The sequence below is a fragment of the Felis catus genome, chromosome B1 (assembly GCF_018350175.1).
Source record: "Felis catus isolate Fca126 chromosome B1, F.catus_Fca126_mat1.0, whole genome shotgun sequence".
NCBI classification, from domain to species: domain Eukaryota; kingdom Metazoa; phylum Chordata; class Mammalia; order Carnivora; family Felidae; genus Felis; species Felis catus.
In genome coordinates, this window is record NC_058371.1 from 118529484 (window position 1) to 118554119 (window position 24636).

The 24636-nt window shown below is 34.7% G+C and overlaps 1 protein-coding gene across 1 annotated transcript in view; it reads left to right on the forward strand.

Annotated features, from left to right (window-relative positions):
• The window catches only part of TACR3 (tachykinin receptor 3), a 92243-nt gene that overhangs the window by 39360 nt on the left and 28247 nt on the right, over positions 1-24636 (forward strand). Inside the window, exons 2-3 of the mRNA XM_003985120.5 lie at positions 312-500; positions 3099-3249. Of these exons, the coding sequence (XP_003985169.3) occupies positions 312-500; positions 3099-3249 (340 nt within the window). The remainder of the gene's footprint in view (positions 1-311; positions 501-3098; positions 3250-24636) is intronic.

Below are 24636 nucleotides of genomic sequence, written 5' to 3' on the forward strand. Positions count from 1 at the left end.
CAAATAATCAATACCTTTCACTTACCTTATTTCTATTGATCTTGACTTCACCCCTATGAGGTGAATGTTCTTGTTTCTATTTTTAAAATAATAAAGCTGAGGTTCAAAAAGTTTGCATAAGTGACAGAATAGGATTTGAACCTCAGTATGCCTGATTCCTAAGACTATGCCATGATTATCATTCCATGCTGCCTCTACAAAGCAAAATCCTTATCAACTTGCTTACCAGAGACAGATAACTCCTTTGAAACTCCATTTTTAACTCTGCTAGCAAGAGAACCAACAAAATGGTTTTGTTTGTTTTTGTATAGGTATATGGCCATTATTGATCCTTTGAAACCCAGACTATCTGCCACAGCAACCAAGATCGTCATTGGAAGTATTTGGATTCTAGCATTTCTACTTGCCTTCCCTCAGTGTCTTTACTCCAAAATTAAAGTCATGCCAGGCCGTACTCTTTGCTACGTGCAATGGCCAGAGGGTCCTAAACAACATTTCACGTAAGTTAATTCTCTATTGTGGTTTTCAATTCAATTTATTGAACACTTAAAGAACTATAGGTTGGGAGCAACAATTAAGCAAATAAAACATAAACATTTCCCTCAAGGGTCCATATATTATTTGGGAAAAGAGACACATTGAAGTACTAGAATACATGGGTGCCTGGTTGGCTTAGTTGGTAGAGTAACTCTTGACCTCAGAGTTGTGAGTTTGAGCCCCACAGTGGGTGTAGAGATCACTTAAAATCTTTAAAAAAAAAAAAAAGTTTAAAATACTACAATATGGTATGGTCAATAAGTTTTATAAATTACAAAGGTTACTAACATGAAAAATGAGATGACTTTTATATGGGGTAACTCTAGAGAGTTTCCTGGAGGAAGTGATAAAATCCCTGGAGATGAAAGCAATGCACAAAGGAAAGCAAAATTGTTATTAATTGAGAAAAGAATGGGAAAGGAAGAACTGAAGCCCAAAGGTGCTGATTGTCCTTTTAAAGTCCTGGTTAGGGATAGGCAGTTCTGGTAGGTTCTTGGTTGTGCTCCTTTGTTTTAGCATTAAAGAAACATAAACACTAGGTTGGAAAATAATTATGAATGTTACACAATAGAATTTGGTATTTCCTATTTTGGGCACATCTTAAGAAAAGCAAAAGGAAAAAAAGTAATTGGGCAACTGTTTGCATTTTTTATTCCGATAATTTAAATTTTAATTCAATAAAATCTAATGCAGTGTCCTATTTTTTCTTTAAAAAATAACCAATGATGCAAATACAATGGTAATCTTTTATAATTTTTTTAATGTTTATTTATTTTTGAGAGAGAGACAGAGCACAAGCAGGGGAGGGGCAGAGAGAGAGGGAGACAGAATCCAAATCAAGCTCCAGGCTCTGAGTTGTCAGCACAAAGCTGGACATGGGGCTCCAACTCGCAAACCACAAGATCATGACCTGAGCTGAAATAGGACGTTTAATATAAGGGTCATTTTTTAAAGCAGTCACTTTATCAAACTTCTCTACCCAAAGTCCAGATTTGTTTTTAAGTTTTTATTATAATTCCAGTTAGTTAAGACACATTGTTATATTAGTTTCAGGTGTACAATATAATGATTCAACAATTCCATACATCATCTGGTGCTCACCATGAGAAGTGCACTCCTTAATCCCCATCACCTTTTTTAACCCACCCTTTCTCACCCACCTCCCTTCCAATAGCCATCAGTTTGGGTTTTTTTTATTAAGAGTCTGTTTTTTTAATTTCTCTCTCTCTCTTTCCCCCTTTGCTCATTTGTTTTTTTCTTAAATTCTACATATGAGTGAAATCATATGGTATTTGTTTTTCTCTGACTTCCCAGAGTCCAGATTTTTAAAGAAAAATATTAGGAAGTATTTAATTGAAGGAAAAGCAGGAAATAGTTATTAAACTGAATACTGTTATTCTATCTGATATTAATAAATCTTAGCTGTATAACAAAATAAAAGTAATCATAATAATAAAATCAAGTTATTTGTTGACTGAATCGCTTCCCACTGACTGTAACTCAATACTTAAAAAGCTATCAGGAAACGGGAAGGCAAGGAGGTTTAAGATTCCCTTTACAAAGAAACAGGTATTGAGAAGACTAGTATACCGAATTCTTTAATTTCCTTAAAGCCTTCCTAAGACAGCGGAAACTACACAAAACTTTATACAAATTTTAATTGTGTGGTTATATTATCAATTGCCCTTCTATTCCTCCCCAACTGCATCCTTATCAATTTTTTAAATATTTATTTATTACTTTTGAGAGACAGGGAGAGACGGGGGAGGGGCAGAGAGAGAGGGAGACAGAGGATCCGTCTCCATGAGATCGTGACCTGAGCAAAAGTCGGATGCTTGGCTGACTGAGCCAGCCAGGTGCCCCTACATCCTTATCATTTTGACTTAAATCTATAAAAACGTAGAATTTAGTTTGCTAATTTATAGCATCTTGACACTGATGTGACTAACACACCCGAATGTTATTTACCAAATTAATAATGCTATCAAATGTGTCATGATATTAGAAATGCATGTAAATGTCTTTACCTGATTTTTTTAAATATATCTTGTGGATCCAGTGTGGTTTAGAATATCTAGTTACATTTTTTTCTTTGGATAAAAACAATTTATTTCAAATATTACTGATGTTGCAAGGGTATATAGAATAATTTTGCATATGAGAAAATACCTGTCAGTTGATTTGTTTATTCTGTCTCATCTTTTTGTCTCTGATGATAAATTTAATTAGGTTAGCTCAACAATTACCAAGCAGAGAAATGGCATTCGTCCAGAACCTCTAGGTAAGGAGAGCATGGGCAGTTTAAATTAGCACTGCAATGCAGCTATACTTTTTGTATATGAATCAAAGATTGGCAAGGATCAGCTGGTAGCATTTGGACAAATATAGTAGACAAGAGCATGATATTTTGATAAATTTGTGAAATGAGGACTTGGAGAAAATGTGGAAATAATCTTTGGAATTTTCAGTTATGATTTAAAAGAAAATGAATTCAAAGTTCCCCACATATTGCATCTCAATATGATCTTCAGCTTGCGTTTGTTTGCTTTTATTTCTTGCAGCTACCATATTATTGTCATTGTACTGGTGTACTGTTTTCCATTGCTCGTCATGGGTGTCACATACACCATTGTTGGAATTACTCTTTGGGGAGGAGAGATCCCAGGAGACACCTGCAACAAGTACCATGAGCAGCTAAAGGCTAAAAGAAAGGTACTGTTCATATAATTTTACCCAGCATTTGTGTAAGCGGCTCATCAGAGGGAAAAAACCTAGTTATGACATTTTAATATAATATGATTTAATGCTTTACTCCTATTTTTTTGTCTTGTTTTCTTTCTTTTTATCAACTCTTTCTTTTAATTTCTTTTTGTCTTCTATAAGCACTATCCATGTACAGAATCGGTCTGGAATAGTCACTTTCTTACAGGACTTTTATTTACCTTTTATAGAGTATTCTCAATTACTCCACCTGCAACTTATGAAATTTCACTTTAAGCCCAGTGATTATATTTCTGCAGCTGTAGCTATCTTTGTCTTTTATTGAACAGAATGCCTCAGATGCCCTCTAATCATCCAGCAGTTTCCTTTATCCCCAGGATCTCTCTTAGTATGTGCTATAGTTTCCTAATATCCATCTTCCTATCCCTCTCCCACGCCTCCTGCCCCTCCCCTACCTCCAACCCGCCCCTCCCTTCCCTCATCCCCATCTGTACACAGCCATCATGTATGTCTGATTAAGAGATGAGAGCTGCATTAATATTCTTCTACAACTTATTGGGTGCATGAAAAAGCTTACTTTTGAACAATTCGCATGAAACAAAAAGCTTCTAAATATTATTATATTGACATTTTACTAGGATTATTTTTTTCATTAAGATGTTTTTACTATCATGTGACTCAATATGTGAAATTTTAAACAAATGTGTGGAGTTAAAAAGAATCTTACAGTCATCTATTCCATCTTTCTCTCTTCAGTCGATGTATTCCTAATGCAAATCAGAAATGCTTTCCCAAAGATAAGAGTCATACTGATTATGCCAATTATTATTTATTCCATTTACGATTCACTTATTTATGTAGAACTACTACCTATTACATGGACACTTCCCTTAAAAAACACTCAACAACTTAAAAACCACTTACCTACAAACACTCACTTAACAAAGATCAATCAGGTTTTAAAATCTAATGTAGAAATTTGATTCTATTTTAGTACTGATATGTTTTTCCTCTGTTATCGGTAAATAGTGGAACATAAGACTTATGTTCAGTTAACATTTCACCATGGTCTCTAGTATTTGGAAACAAAAGAGTAAGCATGAAGTTCACATTAATTTAGTCATTTCAGCCTATAATATTATGGATTTATTTCTCTTTCAAAAAACTACCTTAAAAATGAAGTACACAAACAACTAAATCATGCCTTTAGCATCTAAAAAAAATTAAAATTTAAAATTTAAAAAAAGCCTCTAAAACTAGAAGAATTTCAACAACATGGTGACCTTAAATTAATAGTTTCTCTTTCTACTTTGTAATTTCAACCCTCACTTGCTAACATCTTGCTCATATTGCAAGATACTCTTTGCAGGTACTATTTTCTTATAGCTATACTTCAGGTTCATCACATTAAATAACTGATACGAATTTCAGAATAATGTCTGTCTTTGTATTACTCACCTAGTTTCTCATCTTTCATTTCCTTCTTATGGCTTAGGCATCTTTTTTTTTCTTTTTTCACATTTTTTCCCTGTTTACTCCTAAACAAATTAAAATAAGCCCAGTATTTGTTGATTATAGTTCTCTTTTTCTCATATACATGTGATATCTTCTAGCAAGAAATGAAAAGTTAATCTAACTGTTCCTCTTCATTTTTGATTTGAGTCCCAGGGACAGGAAAAGCAAGAAAGAATATTTTTGTCTTTGGCCTTATATACCTGATGAAAGTAAGGCATAAATATTTAATTTTTATTTCATTACTCTTCAATTTCAAAGTATGAATATCAACTCAAACTGAGAGAGTGACCCTTCTAGAACATTTTAAGAAAGTCAGACATTTAAAAGCTCCAGTCCATATTTCTCTGAGATTGTGTTCTGGGCTAAAATAATACAAAATGACATTCATGCCATGAACTTCTCATAATAAATCAACTTGTCTTTGGATTTCGTTCACAGGCATTTATTAGTATGGTCATCAGTATCTCAGAAGTAATACTCATTTTGTCTAAAAATTTAAAATTTCAAAATTGAGCTGGCTTTCCTCTTAATTATTTGTATCCAAAATTAAAATATTGTCTGATATGGCTTGAAATATAGTTTTTTATCTAGTAATCATATGTTTTGGGTTTTTTTTTAATGTATGTTTATTTTTGAGAGAGAGAAAGACACAGCACGAGCAGGGGAGGGGCAGAGAGAGAGGGATACAGAATCCAAAGCAGGCTCCAGGCTCCGAGCTGTCAGTGCAGAGCCTGATGTTGGGCTGAAACCCACAAACCATGATCATGACCAGAGCGAAAGTCAGATGCTCAATCGAATGAGCTACCCAGGTGCCCCATATGATTTTTTTTTATTTTTTTTAACATTTATTTATTTTTGACAGAGAGAGACAGAGCATGAGTGGGGGAGGGGCAGAGAAAGGGAGACACAAAATCTGAAGCAGGCTCCAGGCTCTGAGCTGTCAGCATAGAGCCCAACGTGGGGCTGGAACTCATAGACCAGAGATCATGACATGAGCGGAAGGCGGACGCTCACCCAACTGAGCCACCCAGGTGCCCCGCCCCATATGATTTTTATATTTTAATATGATAACTTAGGTCAAAAATATAAACCCTGCTCTGGATGAGCATTTTTAATTATACGCTATCTTCTGGAGAATAAATCTTTGATAATATAGATTGGATTTCACAGATTAAACAAGAGAGTATTGGTTATAACAGTGCAAATTCATCATGACCATGGGGGGAAACAACTCCGTAAGAAACTCTCAGCCAGCCTCCTGGTAATAAATGAGTAGTGGAAGCCCCAAATACATGAATAAATGAAAGCTTAAGAAATTTTAGTCAAATCACTGAAATCTTTGCAACTGTTGAGAAACATTGCTTTCATTTCTCTTTCTCCCCCAATCTGCAGAAATTGTGCTCAATTTCAAACATTGATTAAATTCGCTGAAGAACAGTCAGTAAAATAAATTACTATGTCTATGTTAAAGAGAATGTATCAATCCAAACATTAAACTAATATGAAACTTTCAGATAATTGAAGATTAACTTCCCTGTTCAATCTTTACATATGTCCTACCTAAGTATATATATATTGTTTGAAAATAATACTACTAGTTCTAGCCAACACCAGGTAAAAAGACTAAATATTAGTCCTAAGAAATAAGTTAATACTTTTGGAAATATTTCCTCATTAAAACTGGAGTGCTGAAAATGAAAATCACTATTAAAATCCAATGACTCTACAAAGCTCACTAAAACGCTAGAAGGATTGTCTGATATTTGAGTCACATATATAGAACTAGTCTTCCAAAAAAATGGTAACAATCACACTAACAAACTCTTTCTTATATAAGCGTATTTTACAACTTCAAATCACATTGTATACCTCATTGCACAACCAGATATCCTTAATTTATAGTAAATGTTCTAGATTTTAAATTATTGTATGTTATATACCTATTGGCTTTCAATATAAGACTATTTAAAATGAAATATTTAAAATGAAATAATAATGTACCTTTAATGTAATAAAGTGATTAACTTAAGAATTCTGGCACTTTATTTTTTTTAATTTTTTATTTTATTTAAATCCAAGTTAGTTAACATATAATATAGTAATGATTTTAGGGGTAGAATTTAGTGATTTATTTACCTATAACACCCAGTGCTGATCCCAACAAGTGCCCTCCTTAATGCCCATCACCCAGGTAGTCCATCCCCCCACCCAATAACCCTCCAGCAACCCTCAGTTTCTTCTCTATGGTTAAGAGTCTCCTATGGTTTGCCTTCCTCTCTCTTTTGCTTCTTATTTTTCCTTCCCTTCCACTATGTTCACCTGTTTTGTTTCTTAAATTCCACATTATGAGTGACATCATATGATATTTATCTTTCTCTGACTTACTTCACTCAGCATTATACACTCTAGTTCCATCTTCATTGTTGCAAATGGCAAGATTTCATTGTTTGATCGCCAATATTCCTATATATATATATATATATATATATATATATTCTTCTTTATATATATATTCTTCTTTATATATATATATTCTTTATTCTGTATATTCTATATATATATTCTATATATATATATTCTATATATATATATTCTATCTATATATATATATTCTATATATATATATATTCTATCTATATATATATTCTATATATATATATTCTATCTATATATATATTCTATATATATATATATATTCTTCTTTATATATATATTCTTCTTTACCCATTCGTCAGTCAACGAACATTTAGGCTCTTTCCATAATCTGGCTACTGTTGATAGTGCTGTGATAAACATTGGGATGCATGTGCCCCTTTGAATCAGCATTTTTGTATCCTTTGAGAATCTCGGCACTTCAAACAAGAGTATTTTCAAATAGTAGCAAATTATAAAGTATTGATTAAAACCACACAATCCCAAAAGTCTTGGCTCTCATTAGTTTTATTATTTTTGTAGTAATTGGTTAATATTCTTGCCAAAGCTCTCCTTCAGGAAATGTGTACTATTTCATACATTACGTTGCTATAATATTCAAATTGAAAATTGAATTTGAAATATTTTTAAGGTTTTAAGACAGAATGTTTTTCTAACATTATCCTGTTTACTGAACTTGTTATACTAATGCTTACATTCCAGTGTGAGAATAATTTAGTGTCTAGAAGAAAAAACTGACCCTGGTCTACTTTATTCTACTTACAGGTGGATATAGCCACGGATTTTGGCTACCTTTAAAACCCTGGCTAAGATACCATGTATGAAAGTAATCTACTTGAAGTCATAACAATTATACACCAAAATCTGAAGCTGTATCTCTTTATGTTGGAATATAAAAAGTCAGATTTTAAATATCTAGTGCAGGGGCACCTGGGTGGCTCAGTCAGTTAAGCATCTGACTTTGGCTGAGGTCATGATCTCACGGCTCGTGTGTTCGAGTCCCATGTTGGTCTCGATGATGACAGCTCAGAGCCTGGAGCCTGGTACAGATTCTACCTCCAACTTTCTGTCCCTCCCTGCTTGCACACACTCTCTCTCTATATATAATCATTAAAAAATTTTTAAATATCAAATACATAACTCACAAGCTGATTTAAAATACATTTGCAGTTTAAAAAATCTATACTAGAATGATAGCTCTGATCATAAGCTAAAATTTAATGAATCCCTTTCTTACTATTCTAGATTAAAATCAAATGCAGTATAAGGAGGAAATGAGTAGGGGGTGCTAACATCTCATATTTAGGATGTTTTGGTGAAAGAAATCAAACATACTTTGACTTTTTTCAGCTTTGTCCATATTGTTCCATTTCCTTCAGTTTCTAGGAGTCAGAAAACTAGAGATACTGTCTCATAAACCATTGTAATGCTTATTTGAGTTAGGATCTTATCTACAACTAAATCTACACAGCTACGATTTGAACTCATTCACTTTAGAAACAGAGAAGAGTTGCTATCCGTCTCTCTCACATAGTATTCTCATAAATTGACTACTTTTGGCAATGTGACATTCCCCTATAAATGATACTAAATTCTTTGCAATGACAAAATATATCCCAAAATATATGTATGAGTCTGCTGGCATCTTGGAGTAACCATGTACAACTTAAATTCCAGAAGCTCAGTGATCAGCAAGGTGGAAAAAATAAATTATACTTATTAATAGATATACGTGGTAGACATAAAAATAGCTTAATACTTTAATTATAATTATTAAATGTATCTATAAGAAAAATAAATGTGGCTAGATAGAGAATGAAAACCAATGATAAGAATTATATCTGATCAACTTTAATTCATTCATCAAAGGTGATTTATTAAAAGTTCCCATTGTGGAAAGACCATTGATAAAGTTGGTCTGATATCAGAAAAAAAAAAAGCTGTCTTGTGATATTCTTTTTTTGTTTTGTCTTGTGATATTCTTATAAATCAGGTAAAGAAAAATGGCCCTGTTGCAAATCACATTAATATTGATTGAATTTGGATGCTCCACGTGTGCTGATGAAAAGAATGAAGTCAGTCTAAATGGAGGCTTTGAGGGGCATGCCACAGAGATCTACTCTTAGTACTAGCTCATTCAGAATTGATAAATAACATGAATATCAATTCTGTGGCCATGATAAATAAGTCTACAGATAGAGACAGAATATTAGATGACTGAATCAATAACTAGGAAGGCCAAGAACACAGTGTCATATGCATGATAAGTTGTCCACACTTGTATGGTCTTGATCCCATGGCTGACCAGAAAGAGCAGGGTTTGGATGTCAGTGATCTCTATTCTAGTTATTGCACTATCAACATGTGATCTTAGACACATCTCTTTAGCTTTATTAGGCCCTGTTTACTGAAGACTGTGGAGGTTTGAAGAAGGCCCCTTTGGGATTAAAGTTCTTTGATTCTAATGCCTAGCACCATGCCTTTTACCTAGCAAGCACTTGATTCTTACTGGTATTTCCCTCTTCTCATGCCATTTTCTATCATTTTCAATATGGAGAACCTAAAACTGAATGCAGAATTCAATTCTGGACATTTACACCCAACTCTCATTTTACTCCTTTTAATAAATCAGTGATTTACATTTAAGATGGCTGTAGATTTTATCAAGACTTAGAGTTGAAATACATTAACTATAAAATCAGTTTTCAAGAAGCCTAGAGTTGCTTGTTTTTTCCTATATATTAATTTAACAAAAAATATAAATGGAAAATTTCCTGTGATGACATTTAACCAAAGTACAACAACAGCTCAACCACAGGGAGAAAAAGAGTTAGCTTCAACTTTTCAAATTCACCCTATAAACCCCTTATTCCTAGAAAATTTCCATTAAAATAAGGTGAATCAATAATTTAATAGCACATTTCCTTCTCTGTGTTTTAATATTTACATCAAACTTTATGCTATTAATCTGAACTTCTTCCTAACAATTGTCTTCCTTTAGCTACCCAGCGGGAGCAAATAAAGTAATACAACATGTGCACATTTTTCTAAAAGAGAACTCACTGTGCAATGTCAGCAGTGGCAAATGTTCAGATTAACTGAAAATCTGCTGAAATGTTGGCTTTGTGAATAAACTAGAAGTTTGTGTCTGAACTCTTTCTCCATAAGCAATTGTTTAATCCTTATGTTTTTGTTGCAATAAAAACACTTGATATAATTTAGACTTCAAATATTAATACATTATGTAGGGGCGCCTGGGTGGCGCAGTCGGTTAAGCATCCGGCTTCAGCCAGGTCACGATCTTGCGGTCCGTGAGTTCGAGCCCCGCGTCAGGCTCTGGGCTGATGGCTCGGAGCCTGGAGCCTGCTTCCGATTCTGTGTCTCCCTCTCTCTCTGCCCCTCCCCCGTTCATGCTCTGTCTCTCTCTGTCCCAAAAATAAATAAACGTTGAAAAAAAAATATTAATACATTATGTAGATGTACAAGCTTGTATATAATGCAGTGTGATATTCCTATCTTTGTGTTCCTCCTTCATTTCTCTGCCTCTATGACACATTTACATATATTTCCATGCATCTTTCCCCAATAACTTGGCACAATATTATTATTCATATTATTAATCATAAAACCATATATCCCTTTTCAAATATCTCAAATTTTAAGAAATATACATCTTCTCATGTGTTCTTTCTTTTCAAATGTATATTATCGTCCAGGTACAAAATCAGTATTATAATAGTAGGATTTTCTAGGGAAATGAAATCAAGAACTATAAAATATATTTTTAAGTTTTCATCATGTATCACAAAATATCTCCTCCATAAAGAAAAATATTTTAAGCACTTTTATATAGAAGTTCTTGATAATTTATCAACAATTTTTCATTCAGGCACTTCGAGAAAAGTTTGTGCTTTGGCTGGTGGATCAATGAGAATCATTAGAACATATCTGCTTTTTTAACTTTGAAAATTATCTAAATATTTTAGTCCATCAGGACACAATGAATGTTTATATGATTGGGTCTTTAAAAACCTTACTGTCTTCAAGAAAAAGAACAAAGATCAAAACAAAGTAAAAAAATACTTGAAATTTATGGTAGATAGGAAGAATATTACCATGAAGTACTTCTAATTGAAACAGTGAAGCTTAAAGAAAAGGAATACCTGTGGGGCGCCTGGGTGGCTCAGTCGGTTGAGCGTCCGACTTCAGCTCAGGTCACAATCTCACGGTCCATGAGTTCAAGCCCCGCGTCGGGCTCTGGGCTGATGGCTCAGAGCCTGGAGCCTGCTTCTGATTCTGTGTCTCCCTCTCTCTGTGTCCCTCCCCTGTTCATGCTCTGTCTCTCTCTGTCTCAAAAATAAATAAAAACGTTAAAAAATAATTTTTTAAAAAAAGAAAACGAATACCTGTTCAGTCCACTAACTTTTACCCCACCTGGGGCTATAACCCGCAATCAGGAGTGCCTCCTGCACCTGAGCTTTGCATTGACTGCAAATGCCACTTGGTTTAAAACCTTTGATTAAATCTTCTCCCTGTTCTCTATGGGTGGCAGTGGATAGGAATCATTTCTAAAAGCCTAGAAAAGTTTCTATATATTTATTTCTGCTTTTCCAGTAATACTCAAGAAGAGTAATTGTTTACTCCTTTTTGAAAAGATGGCACTTTAGGAGGAAATATCTACAGCCCTTCAGTGCTTGGCAATCACTTGAAAAGATTTCTCTATGGATTACCCATTAATATTTCTCATTCTGCAATCACAGGTGCAGGAAGATTGGGACCAGGTTCAGAAATCATGGATTTCTCACAGGAAAATTAAGTTTAGTGTGTGAAATCTATAACAAGTGCTACAAAATCAATCTGCAGGAATCTGTTGCATTTCTATACACTGATAACAAACTATCAGAAACAAAAATGAAAATCCCACTTGTAATTGTATCAGAAGAAAGAAAATACCTAGGAACAAATTTAACCAAGGAGGTAAAGACCTGTACACTGAAACGATAAGGAATTGATGAAAGAAATTAAAGGTAACACAAATAAGTGAAAGTCCAGGCTCAGGGATTAGAAGAATTAATATGTTAAAATGTCCATACTACCCAAAGCAATCTACAGACTCAATGCAATTCCTATCAAAACTCCAATAGGATTGTTTTTACAGAAATAGAACAAACGATCCTAAAATATGAATGGAACCACCACACACACACACACACACACACACACACACACACACAAAACCCTGAATACCCAGCTAAAGCAAACTTGGAGGTATCATAAATAGAGGTATTATGATCCTTAATTTCAAACTATATTACAAATGTATAGTAATTAAAATATTATGGCATTAGCATTAAAGCAGACACATCAATCAATGGAACAGAACTGAAAGCCTAGAAGTAACTCACACATATATGGCTGATTATTTTACAATAAAAGAGCCAAGAATGTAAAATAAGAAAAGGAGAGCATGCTCAATAAATGACATTGGGAAAACTAGACAGATACATACAAAAAAATGAAACTGGACCACTGTCTTACAATTCTCAATACTTCAGGACACACAAACACATAAATGTACACATGAGCATAGTATCAATTATTATAGGTTTTACAAAACCACTCTCTATATGGACAGATGAGATTGAATAAAACTCATCTACTGATGTGTGTTATCTAAAACTTAGATCCAGCTCAAGTTTATTTATATGAGTTGTGGATTGAGATTCCAGTTTTATTTTCTAGATGCTTCTCTGTTGTATCCACCACTATTTATTGCATAACCCATCGTTTCCAACACTAACTTAAAATGTCACAATTATCATATTCTAAATTCCTCAAATGTGTTTGAGACTCAGTCAACTTTCTATTCTGTTCTATGGGGCTGTTCATGCTCATCACCACATTGGTTAAATTAATGAAACTTTATAATGTATTTTAATATCTAACAGGGCAACTCTCCACTGCATTTGTCTTTTTTCTTTCCAGAATCTTCCTAGCTATTTTTACTTGTTTACTTTTACATAAAAATTTTATAAAAACATTTTGTCTATTTAAAAATGATTTTTGTTTTTGGAATTAGATGATAACATTTATTAACTTTGGGAGAACTGGACCATAAATATTTAGTAAGGAGAAACAGAAAGGGTTAATGAGTGGATAAACCAATGGCATTCTTTTATGTTACTTGAGACAATTGAATGTAATGACTGGGAGCAGAGATTCTTAGTGTGCCAAATTCAAATGCTGACTCTGGGGCATATCTTGGGTAGTATAAACTACCTGAGCCCCAGAGAGGCTACAACCCTTTTAAAATGAAGTGAAAATAATAATAATGCATGCATATCCATATTGTTGTATAGACATTAAGTGAAGCAATACATGTTAAGTCTCCAAAAAGTACCTAGCTCATAGAACTGTTCTCAGTGGGGCACCTGGGTGGCTCAGTCGGTTAAGCGTGCGACTTCGGCTCAGGTCATGATCTTGCGGTTCGTGAGTTCGAGCCCCGCGTTGGGCTCTGTGCTGACAGCTTGAAGCCTGGAGCCTGTTTCAGATTCTGTGTCTCCCTCTCTCTCTGACCCTCCCCCGTTCATGCTCTGTCTCTCTGTCTCAAAAATAAATAAATGTTAAAAATTTTTAAAAAAAGAACTGTTCTCAGTAATTGATATCTGTTACTTTAGGCACTTTACCATGAATATACATGCCAGTATTGTAGAGATCAGAAAGCATCATGTGGTAGCAAATTAAAGAGGTATAAAGTTGGCCATTTGTCTTTTTAAACATAATATTGACCTACATTGTGTCTGTGCTCTTAATCCCCTTCATTTATATCATCCATCCGTCCACCTGCCTACACTGACTTCCTTCCACATACATATTATTTAATTCTCACAATAGCTATATGAATTTTTCTTGCTTTACAGAAAAAATGAAACCAAGTCTCAAACTTATAAAACTAGTAAGTGGCAGAACTTGGACTTGAATCCTGGACACAAGTTTTTAGGGCTGTGTTCTTTTAGAGAACTAGTTGAAAGACCCAGGTTTCAGAATGATACCTTATGTCTATTACTTGTATTATACAAGGTACATTCCTATATATTGTCTGTACTGACCTTCATAATTTCCACAGTAAGTAGGCCTCATGGAAGGTATTTCCTTACATTCAACAAATGAGGGAATTAAAGCTCTAGGAAGGTGAACGTTGCCCAAACTTAAACAGCTGGTAGTTGTACACATGGAACCCATTTAGTGCTATGGAATGCAAGATAACCATTCCTTCCATTACGTTCAACGCACAGAATTGGCAGCTACCCTTAACCAATATTTTGCTCATTAAAGTTTTCTGCCTGGTCATTCTGTTACACATCCGAGCTTACTCTAGAATAGTGCTGTCCAATGGAAATTTCTGTAATGAAGGAAAGGTTCCATATCTGCCATGTCCAATGTGGTAGTCATTAGCCACATGTATCCAATGAATTAACACCAAGTACAGCTACTATAACAAGAAATGAAAATTATTTTATTTTATTTTATTTTATTAATGTAAAATGAAATTTAAATCATCACATCTGGGTAGTGACTGCCATATTCCTATCAGTGATGCTCTAAAAAGGCATAAGAACAATAAACCAACTAATTATTATACAACCAGTGTTTACTCTCACTTACTGTGATAATATAGTAAGAATTGAAGAAAATTAGCAATTCTACCATTAGATTCTTAGAAAAAATAAGATTCCTTTAACATTTTGCTTATAGGATTCTGATATTTGAAATATTTTTTCTCTATTCTTGCTTCTTATTACGTGTCTTGTATATTTCAACTGTATTGTGTCACATATATACTTATTTTTGCTAATTTTCTTAAGCCATAAGTAAAGATTTCTTTGTAACAAAAGGGCCATCATGATTTCGTTGCATTTCTGACATCACACCTAAAACAAACACATGTAACATATTTGTTCAGGGTTAATGGGAAAAACAAAACAAAACATGAACTGTGGAGTCACATCGGCTGGTTTGATTCCTGGATTGTCAGTTACTGGTTCTCTGACTCTTAATCTCTCACCCTCCATTTCTTATTTATAAAATACCAAAATACTTTTTCTTTTCTAGAAACTTTTTGATGAGGGCTAATCAAGATAATGTATGTATTAAAGTGTCTGGTACCTAATGCTCATGAATATGCGATTCCAGTCTGCTCTCACTTTCATCTATTCGTGAGACAAAAATAAACCTAATTATGATCACCAATAAAAAGAACAATGCTTACGGTAGCTTTATAAAAGCAACAAGCATTTATTGTGCTTGTTCTGTGCCAGACACTTGATTTCGGTACTTTAAATAGATTAGCCAATTGAATTCTGACCACCACATGGAGAAGGAACTATTATTATTTCATTTTACAGATGAAGAAGCAGTCAATAGATAGGTTAAGGAACTGCCTCATCTATTGAATAATAAAGATTTGAAGTCAGCAAATCTTATTCTAGAGAATGTGTTCTTAAAATTTTTTTTTTAACGTTTATTTATTTTTGAGACAGAGAGAGACAGAGCATGAACGGGGGAGGGGCAGGGAGAGAGGGAGACACAAAATCGGAAGCAGGCTCCAGGCTCTGGGCTGTCAGCCCAGAGCCCGATGCGGGGCTCAAACTCACAGACCGCGAGATCGTGATCCGGGCTGAAGTCAGACGCTTAACCGACTGAGCCACCCAGGCGCCCCCTAGAGAATGTGTTCTTAACCTATTACACTGATCATTTCTGTATGTTGCTCAAGGAGGGAAGTAAATAAGATAAGGTAGTTCTTTACTTATTTTTTGATTTGTTTAATTACCAACAATACAATTGAATTACATTATTATATTATTTACTGACATTCTTTTTTTTAAGTTTTATTTATTTAATAATACACCCAACATGGGCTTGAACTCACAACCCTGAGATCAACAGTCACACCCTCCTCCAACTGAGCCAGCCAAGTGCCCCATTTTTATTGACATATTCTGAGTTAAAAGGCATTTGAAGATTAAACTAACCAAAATATATAACAATGTTTTGGAAAAATAATTATTTCCCAGTACCAGCAGTCAACTTAAAATTTATTTCTAGTACCAGCAATCAACTTAAAAATTAATTCTTAATAAACAATTCATTAGTAAACTAAGACTGCATGCGGTTACCAAACTGAAGAGGCATCTACTTTAGATATGTAAAAATGTGCACTAAAAATGTGTTTCTGATCATTACAAATCATAAAAATTCCCCAAATTTTCATAAGAAGAACATTATATCACATCCTCTGAAGGATAATAATAGTGAATATAGGCACAACCACCTACTGAGCATCGTGAGCACAAATTCCTCTGCTCATCTCTCTTGCTCCTTCCTTCCATTCTCCACACCAACCTACTGAAGCCCAAGTCAGAGCTGCAGAGAAAACGCCTTCTGCCAGAACTACCTGCTCCTATTTACATTTATTTTATTTCAACTTTTTATTATTTCCAATTCATTTTAAAAAAACTTTCAACCAATGCAGAAAATTCCATTGATAGCATTGTTCCTCTTTACTAGAGGTAACTACTTAATAACAGGTTAGTAAAACATTCTTTGAAAGAGACGAATTGCCGAGTGATCATTTATGCAGCTATTTGTGTGCTTCCAAAAGGAAGAGAGTGAATATCACCTGTTTTCTTCTATTCCTATTTAATTTTGCATCATTGTCATACAGGCTGTGTTAATAGTCATGTGTAGTCTTCAGCTTCTGACACTTTGTCAGCAGGGGATGATTCTAGCTGTTTATTCAGCATGGTGACAGATTGATTGGTACTGACTCATATTTATATACTTTCTCCAGCTTCCATTTCAAAAGACCCCATTTGTTGGAACAAGAGCTAACTTGGGATACCTGTGGTAAAAAAAAAAAAAAATTAAAGCAAATACAGCTAACCTAAACCCTAAGAAAATGAGCTCATAAAACCAGATGGCCATTTTTTTTAAGCAATTCAAATGAAGACAGAAGTCCTCTCATTCAAATTCATAGTAAATAAGCTAGCATGGACCTCTGTTACTTTATTCATTTTTGAAATATATGGCCATTAGGATTATAAAATCTAGATTTGATAACATTGATACTCAATGTTTCTTTAGTTAACTATTTTTAATTATAATAAGATCAGAAGCTTAAGCACTGATGGGTAGATGGATGGATGGATGGATGGATGAATCAATGGATGGATGGATGGATGAAAGAATAAGGTTTTGAATCAGCTACCTACTCATGAGTCACGTATATGATCTCATTTAATAGTCTCACTAACTCTGAGGTTCTACTGTACTACCTAACAGCTGATGTAACCAAAGTTTAGAGAGTTTAACTTGCTTAAAATTATGTATTAAGTGAGTAGAGGAATCTTATTTGGATCCTAAACTAACACTAAAGTCAAGGAAATAACCCACTGCTATCCTATCTCCCTTTATACAGTTAGAGTACATTATGCATAATATCAGTAAAAGAGATTTTAAAAAGAAGGGAAATAATTCATGTTACCATTCTAACACTGTTTAGCTTTTTATACAATGAATGCTCAATACATAAATGTTAAAAAAACAAATTCCTTCCATAAGTTAAATCAGTCTTATTCTATTGTCCATGTAACTCACAGTACCTCTCACCTCTTTCAATTATCCATGAATGTTCCATTCATCATGGAATTTTATGTTAGATTTGTTTTAATTTAGTGCTGACATAATCTTCCATCTTTCTACATGGAACCTCTTATCTGGAAATAGATTGGTTTTTGTTCTTTAATGTATAATTTTCTTCTTCATTCATGACTTTTCATTCCACTTTCAGTACATACAGCTTTGAGGCTGACAAGATTCTTGTTAGAATTTATTTCAATGTTTTCCACCTCTTATCTGATAAAGTAAATCTCTATAAACATTAATGTCTCTTCCCCCTCCCAAGACTAACGTCCATCTCTAAATGCTGTGTCCTCCTGTTTCACATGCTTGAGTAGTTTTTAATGTAAACTTAAAAACTTTTAGCCAGGCTATGTGTGCATACATGAAATATCCACTTTGCCAACAATGACATATTATTTAATAACCATTTACAATATTTAATTTTAGAATTAAGCTGTATTTAAGTTTGAGTACTTTTAGAGTATTCTAAAAAGTAGAGAATGAAAGAATAAGGTAGATTAAAAAGGCAAATGATCTATATGATCTGAAGAGAAAACAGAGTATTGAAAGAGTACAGTAGATTAAAATTAATTTAAACTTATGTTTGTAGTGTTCCTAACAAATGTGGGTCATTTTATCACAGGTAAAGCTTCTGATCTATTGTAGAATACTGAGTAGGAGATATGCCTTACTCACCATTGTATCCTCAGTGCTTAGCATAATGCCTCTGGATGAATGGATGGATGGATGGATGAAAGAAAAATGTTTTGGATCAGCTACCTACTGATTATATAGATTATAAAATGTGAAGTCACCTGATGTGACTTGTTAAAAGTCAAAATCATTGAAGGGAAGAACGAGGTCTGGAATTTAGACTTCCTGAGCTCCACCCTGCTATTCTGCCCCTCGTCCCAGCACACACAGGAAAGATTTGAGTCTAAATCTGCAGAATAAGGTCAGTGTCTTCAGAACTATGTTAATATCCTCAGCACTAAAAATGAAGTCTACTTATCTATTGCTGAATGAGTTAAACTGCTCTTGAAAAGTTTTCATATTTCATTAAATAAAAGTATTTCTCAGCCCAGCCACAAGTAAAATATGGTATAGGACTTTCCCTATTGTACAGATTCTTCCAATAAGCTGAGAAGTCTAGTCAGTAAAAAGACTTTATATTATGCATATAATACTCATTATACAATTCTAAATCCCTTTAGTATAAAACTATGCTAGAAAAAAAATGCCTCTTTTCATAAAGGAGAAAAACACATCCCTGCACCTTATTCAGCTTTTTAAAGACCCTGTTTCTAAATTCAGTCCCATTCTGGGGTAGTGGGGATTAGAACTTTAACACATGAATTTGGGAGGGGGACACAATTCAGCCCTTATCAATATCAAATATAAATTGCCTGACCATGTAAAATAATTAATCAAGAGGTTCAGTTAACAGAATGATGGGTAGCAGGGATATACTTTTATGCTTAAGTTTTTTGTATCTCCATAGCAGACTTGCTAGCCTAGCAAACATTTCCACAAACTTCCCATTCTGCCCCATGCCCTCAGCTGGTAAACTTCAGCTATAAGTCTTTTTCCTAAAAAAAAAGAAAGAAAGAAAGAAAGAAAGAAAGAAAGAAAGAAAGAAAGAAAGAAAGAAAGAAAACTCCCTTCCAAAAACCCAAAGAATACATTGAAGAACAAGCTTTTCTTTCTTAGTGCCCCTTTGGTTGACATCTAGGACACAGGGGTTGACAGAATCAAGGGCTCTCTCTCTGCTGGAGGCAACCAGTACAAGATATCAGATTACATTAGCCACTTCAGCCACTGGAGTAGCAGCTATGTGAATTCCACATGTGTAAGTATAGGGCTCACCGTGGATCTACCTTGGTTAGGTAACAGAATATGCATATCAGTTATATTTCAAAATATCTGCCAGATATGATTTAGGAGTGTTGAGGTGATGTGGGGGAGAAAGGTGCAAGGAAAATGTATGAGTTCGATAGAGAAGCCATAATTAACAACCACAGACTAAGTGACTTAAAAACAGAAATTTATTTTCCCGAGACCCTGCAGCCTCAGAAGATCAAGGTGTCGGTAGGGTTTGGTTTCTTTAAGGTCTCTTTCCCTGGCTTATAGATGGCCATCTTCCTCTAGAATCTTCCGGTGAGTTCCCTCAGTATCTAAGTAAGGACAGGAGTCATATTAACTTAGGATCCACCCATATGACCTTCACTGCACCTTATTTAGCTTTTTAAAGACCCTGCTTCTAAATTCAGTCCCATTCTGAGGTACTGGGGGTTAGAACTTTAACACATGAATTTGGGAGGTGGGCATGATTCAGCCCTTAACAAAGAAGTTATTCATAACTTTTAGAAAGAAATCCTCTGATTAAGTCATTTCAGGGTTCTGGAACTTGCTGGCACCAAGGAGTATTTCTATTTCTGCTGTTACAAAGATGTAAGTTCCTTAACAAGTTGAGAGTGGCTAGGTTAGTGCTCCCCTCCACTTCATCAATAGGCTTATTGTCAACCGAAAAAGTCGAAACCATTTTTGTGTTTGACTTGAACATTTTACTCTTTTTCATCTTTATTTGGCAGTTTGCTTTTGAGAGCCCTTTCACCACCGTTATCCTCCAGCCCTTTTTTTTTTTTCATCCCTACCCTCAATGGAACAGTTCCTTTTAAAACTATTTCACCTTCCCATGTTTACACAATCTTTGCAGTGATTCGAAGTGCCCGACATGATACCTGCACCCCCCAACCCAGTGATCTATGATTCTTACTCCCCACTCCCACCCATGGTTAATGAGAGCCAGTTCCCAGTAATCTCCCATTTTCATTGGCCATTAGTTATGTGACCTGGTTTTTAACTAACTTCATGTATATCACTTTTTCTCATGTGTCCTGAATGAAAAATGTAAATTTTCCCAAGGACTGTAGATTAGTGGAAAGGGAGAATTTGTCTCTCAAAACATAAAACTCCTTTGGCATGTCTTCCCAAGTCAGCAACCAGGTAATTATGTACATCTCTCTCTCCCTCTTTATCTTCTCTTTCTCCACCTTTCCTTCTTGCAGTCCCTGCTTGATCCATTTCTCTGCTCCAGAAAGACCAATGCATCCACAATTTTTAAAAACAAATTTAGCACTGTCCCAAATTTAGTTCAAACTGTAGCACTGTTCCTAGAATTCAAATAAGTCCAAACTAGCAAATTCCCATCTATGTCTATTACCCTTCTCAGCAAACAATATATCCTTCTTTATACTCAATTTTACTCCCTTCCAAGACAGGAGATGGTTCCAAATAGAAAGATAATGTTGTTGTTGTTGTTGTTGTTGTTGTTGTCGTCATTATTGTTTTCTGTCACAGTACGTTGCATAAACCCTTTATGTATGTGATTCTAATTATTTGCTCTATGCCTTTTTCAGATGTCTTTCTGCTCCTTTTTTTATTTTCATTTCATCTCTGAAAAGATTTCAGAGAGACTTTACTCCTTTGTGTAGATGGCTAATGCTAAAGGACCATGATTCTCTGTACTTCTATATGCTTTCCTCAGTGTATTTCCAAATTTATGTATTTGTTGATACATAATACATAAATACACTTATATTCCTTCCAAAGCTCTCTTTAATCTGTTTTTATTTGGAAATATTTAGAACTGGTGAAGTCGTACATTGTGAATTTTTCTTATGTTTTCATTCTCAGGTATTATCCTCAGATTATTTCTGCCTCATTATTTTATCATTCTCCAACATGATCTGGCAGCATTATACAAATCTCTGAAATAGGAATTTCTAAAGCCTTTTGCCACAGCCATCTAAGCCCAGCTGAGAAGAATGATTTTCACATCAACACCTTAAAGGAACGCACACATGTTTCACATATTAATTCTGTATAGGAAAAGAGCATCTTAAAAGAAGTGAAAACAATGGATAGAATAGCAGTTGCATACCAGAAGAGAACAGGAATTCCAGTACTAATTAGAATAAACAACAGGTCCTTCAATGCTATCCATACTGAATAATAGGCGGAAGATCATGTATGAGATAGTAATTTCCTTTATATTAACAGCACCTCACTGGAAATTGAAAACTGATGATTGATGGTCATAAGCTTATATACTACAGTTAATCCAGCTTGAATCCCACAGACTGGTTTATTTTCAAACAAGGTTTCATGGACAACTAGAAGACACTGCTTCGTTCACTTGACTGAGAAAATAAACCAGGTCTCCATCATCATAACCCCAGGCTACATTCTAGCCATAAGATTTCATAGGACATCTCACAGAACATTTCATTACCAGACCAAGGATTTTTACTAGGAAGGACTCTGTACAGGGAGCTCTAATTCCACTGCTGGGAGACAATTAATACATCAACTTGCATTTACTTGGAGATCACCTGTAATACACTGAGTGGGAAACCATAGACCTTATAACTCAGTTTCTATTGATCTCCTGTCTTCCTATAAGACATTTTAGAATTTAGGCAACTTTGAGAAAATGATTCAGATGTGAATGTTTTTACCCACACCTTCCTCAAGTCCCATAGTCCTAAAGGGAAGCATAGTTCAGGAATGTTTTGCTATAGTGATTTCATTTCTTAATACATATGTGATACACAAATGGCTGTTTGATTATATCCATTATATAACAAACCAAAAAATATTTTGCCATAAGCAAAAGGAACTGTTTTCCAGCATGTGAAGTTGTTAATATTTTTTAAAGGTTTTGGAAAAAAGTCACAGAATCCCTGTCTTTGGGTGATTGAACAACACAGATCAGATTCTCATCTCTCTGCAATATGTTGCCTCACACACAATCATCTTTTTTCATCCAACTAAAGTACCAGGTTATATTAGTTGGATGAAAAAAAAAAAAAAAGCTTCTAGGTTGTTGTTTTTTTTTAGCTTCTAGTTTTGTTTATATTAATTTTAAGAAGAAAAGAATGAATCTATTCATTTTGAATTCTCTTTCTTTTATTTTATTTTTCAGAGAGAGAGAGAGTACACACATGTAGGAGAGGTGCAGTGAGAGAGGGAGAGTAAGCAGGGGAAGGGCAGAGAGTGGGAAAGAGACAGAATCCCAAGCAGGCTCCACACTGTCAGCACAGAACCTGATGCAAGGGTCAATCTCACTGACCATGAGATCATGACCTCAGCCGAAATCAAGAGTTGGATAATTAACTGACTGAACTACCCAAGTGCCCCCTTGAATCCTTTTCCTAAGAGTGTTGTAGCTATACTCCAATTTGAGGGTGGGTAGATCCAGCAAATGACCTTAAAGCATTTCTACTGATTTTTGTCTTCCAATTCATTCTGATTCAAACTTCAATACGCATTTCATTTTAATTTTAGGAAGTATGGCTCCTTAAAGCTGGTAAATGCCATTCCCTTAAGGCCTTAACAATGGTCACTTCTGGGTCTGATTGCTCCTTGATTTTAGCTCCACAGCAACACAGCTCTTCTGCAGTACTGAACAATTCCCGGAATTCTATCTGGATTCACTTCAGGGTGGAGCTTATTACTCACAAGGCTCATCATCTACACACTTCATCATGCTTCTGCGATCTTCCTGTGGCCACAGTGTTCTCATGTTCTTTATCCACGCATTACTTGGGCTCTGATCTTTGCACTTTCCTCTCAAGAGCAGTCTTCCATCAATTAAACCATCCTTCACTTTACTATGACTCCCCTCAAAATTCAAACATACTCATATCTCTTCCTTCTCTTGTTTACATCCACTTTCTCCTCTTGTTAACCAATCTTTTACTCCTCTCATTAAAGCTTTGTGGCTTCCAATACACTATTCTCCTGAAACTATTCTTGCCAAAGTTACTTTTGCCATGTTTGTTGCTAAATTCATTGGATATATTCAGTCCTTGACCAGATAGAAGAAATAGATATCTCTGATCACTTCCCACTTGCCATGTCTCTCCTGTGTTACTTGTCTCTTTTCTTGCCTCAGGCCATTCCTCTTCAGTGTCTTTATCTGGCTTTTCTTCCTCTAGCCACCTCTAAATGCTACCCTTTACCCCAGAGGCCCATCCTCCTTATTTTTATAGCTTTTGTATAGCTTTTGTCTAGCTTTTGTCTTATTGGGATCATTTCATCTACGTCAACAACCTTGAAAATTACTTCAAATCTACATTTACATTATGCCCATATCTAGACTTTTCTTCTGAGGTCCAGGCTGTAAGCTCCAGACTAAAATTCTATTAATCATCTCTCACCCCAGTCCTATGTGTAATATAATAAATGTTTCAAAATAAGCTGGTCAAAATGAAATAATCATCTTTATTTCTGAATTCTTCTTCCCCAGTTCATAGAATATTACTAATAGCTGTAAAATGGCCCAGACAAAACAGAACAAAAAACAAAACAAACAACAACAACAACAAAACCTGGAAATAATCTGTAACATCTCCCTTTTATCAACCGAAATAGAATCAATAACAAGGTCAAATTAACTCTGAAAGCACTCAGATTACCTTCTTTCGTAAACTCCGCCTCTACTCTTATTTAGATATACATAATTTCTCCCCAGGTTATATACTTGCCTACGAAAGAACCTCCTGCCTCCATTAAGTCTCACTCAGATAAAATCCATTCCAGTGTCTTCAAAGTGATCTCTCTAAGATCTGAATTTTTTAATGCCCTCCATAAAATCCTTTAATGGCTTCTATGGCCTATAAACTGCATGTTGCCCCTCCCTAATCTCATTTCCATCTATTCCTCCCAAGTTCGTCATCAGCACGT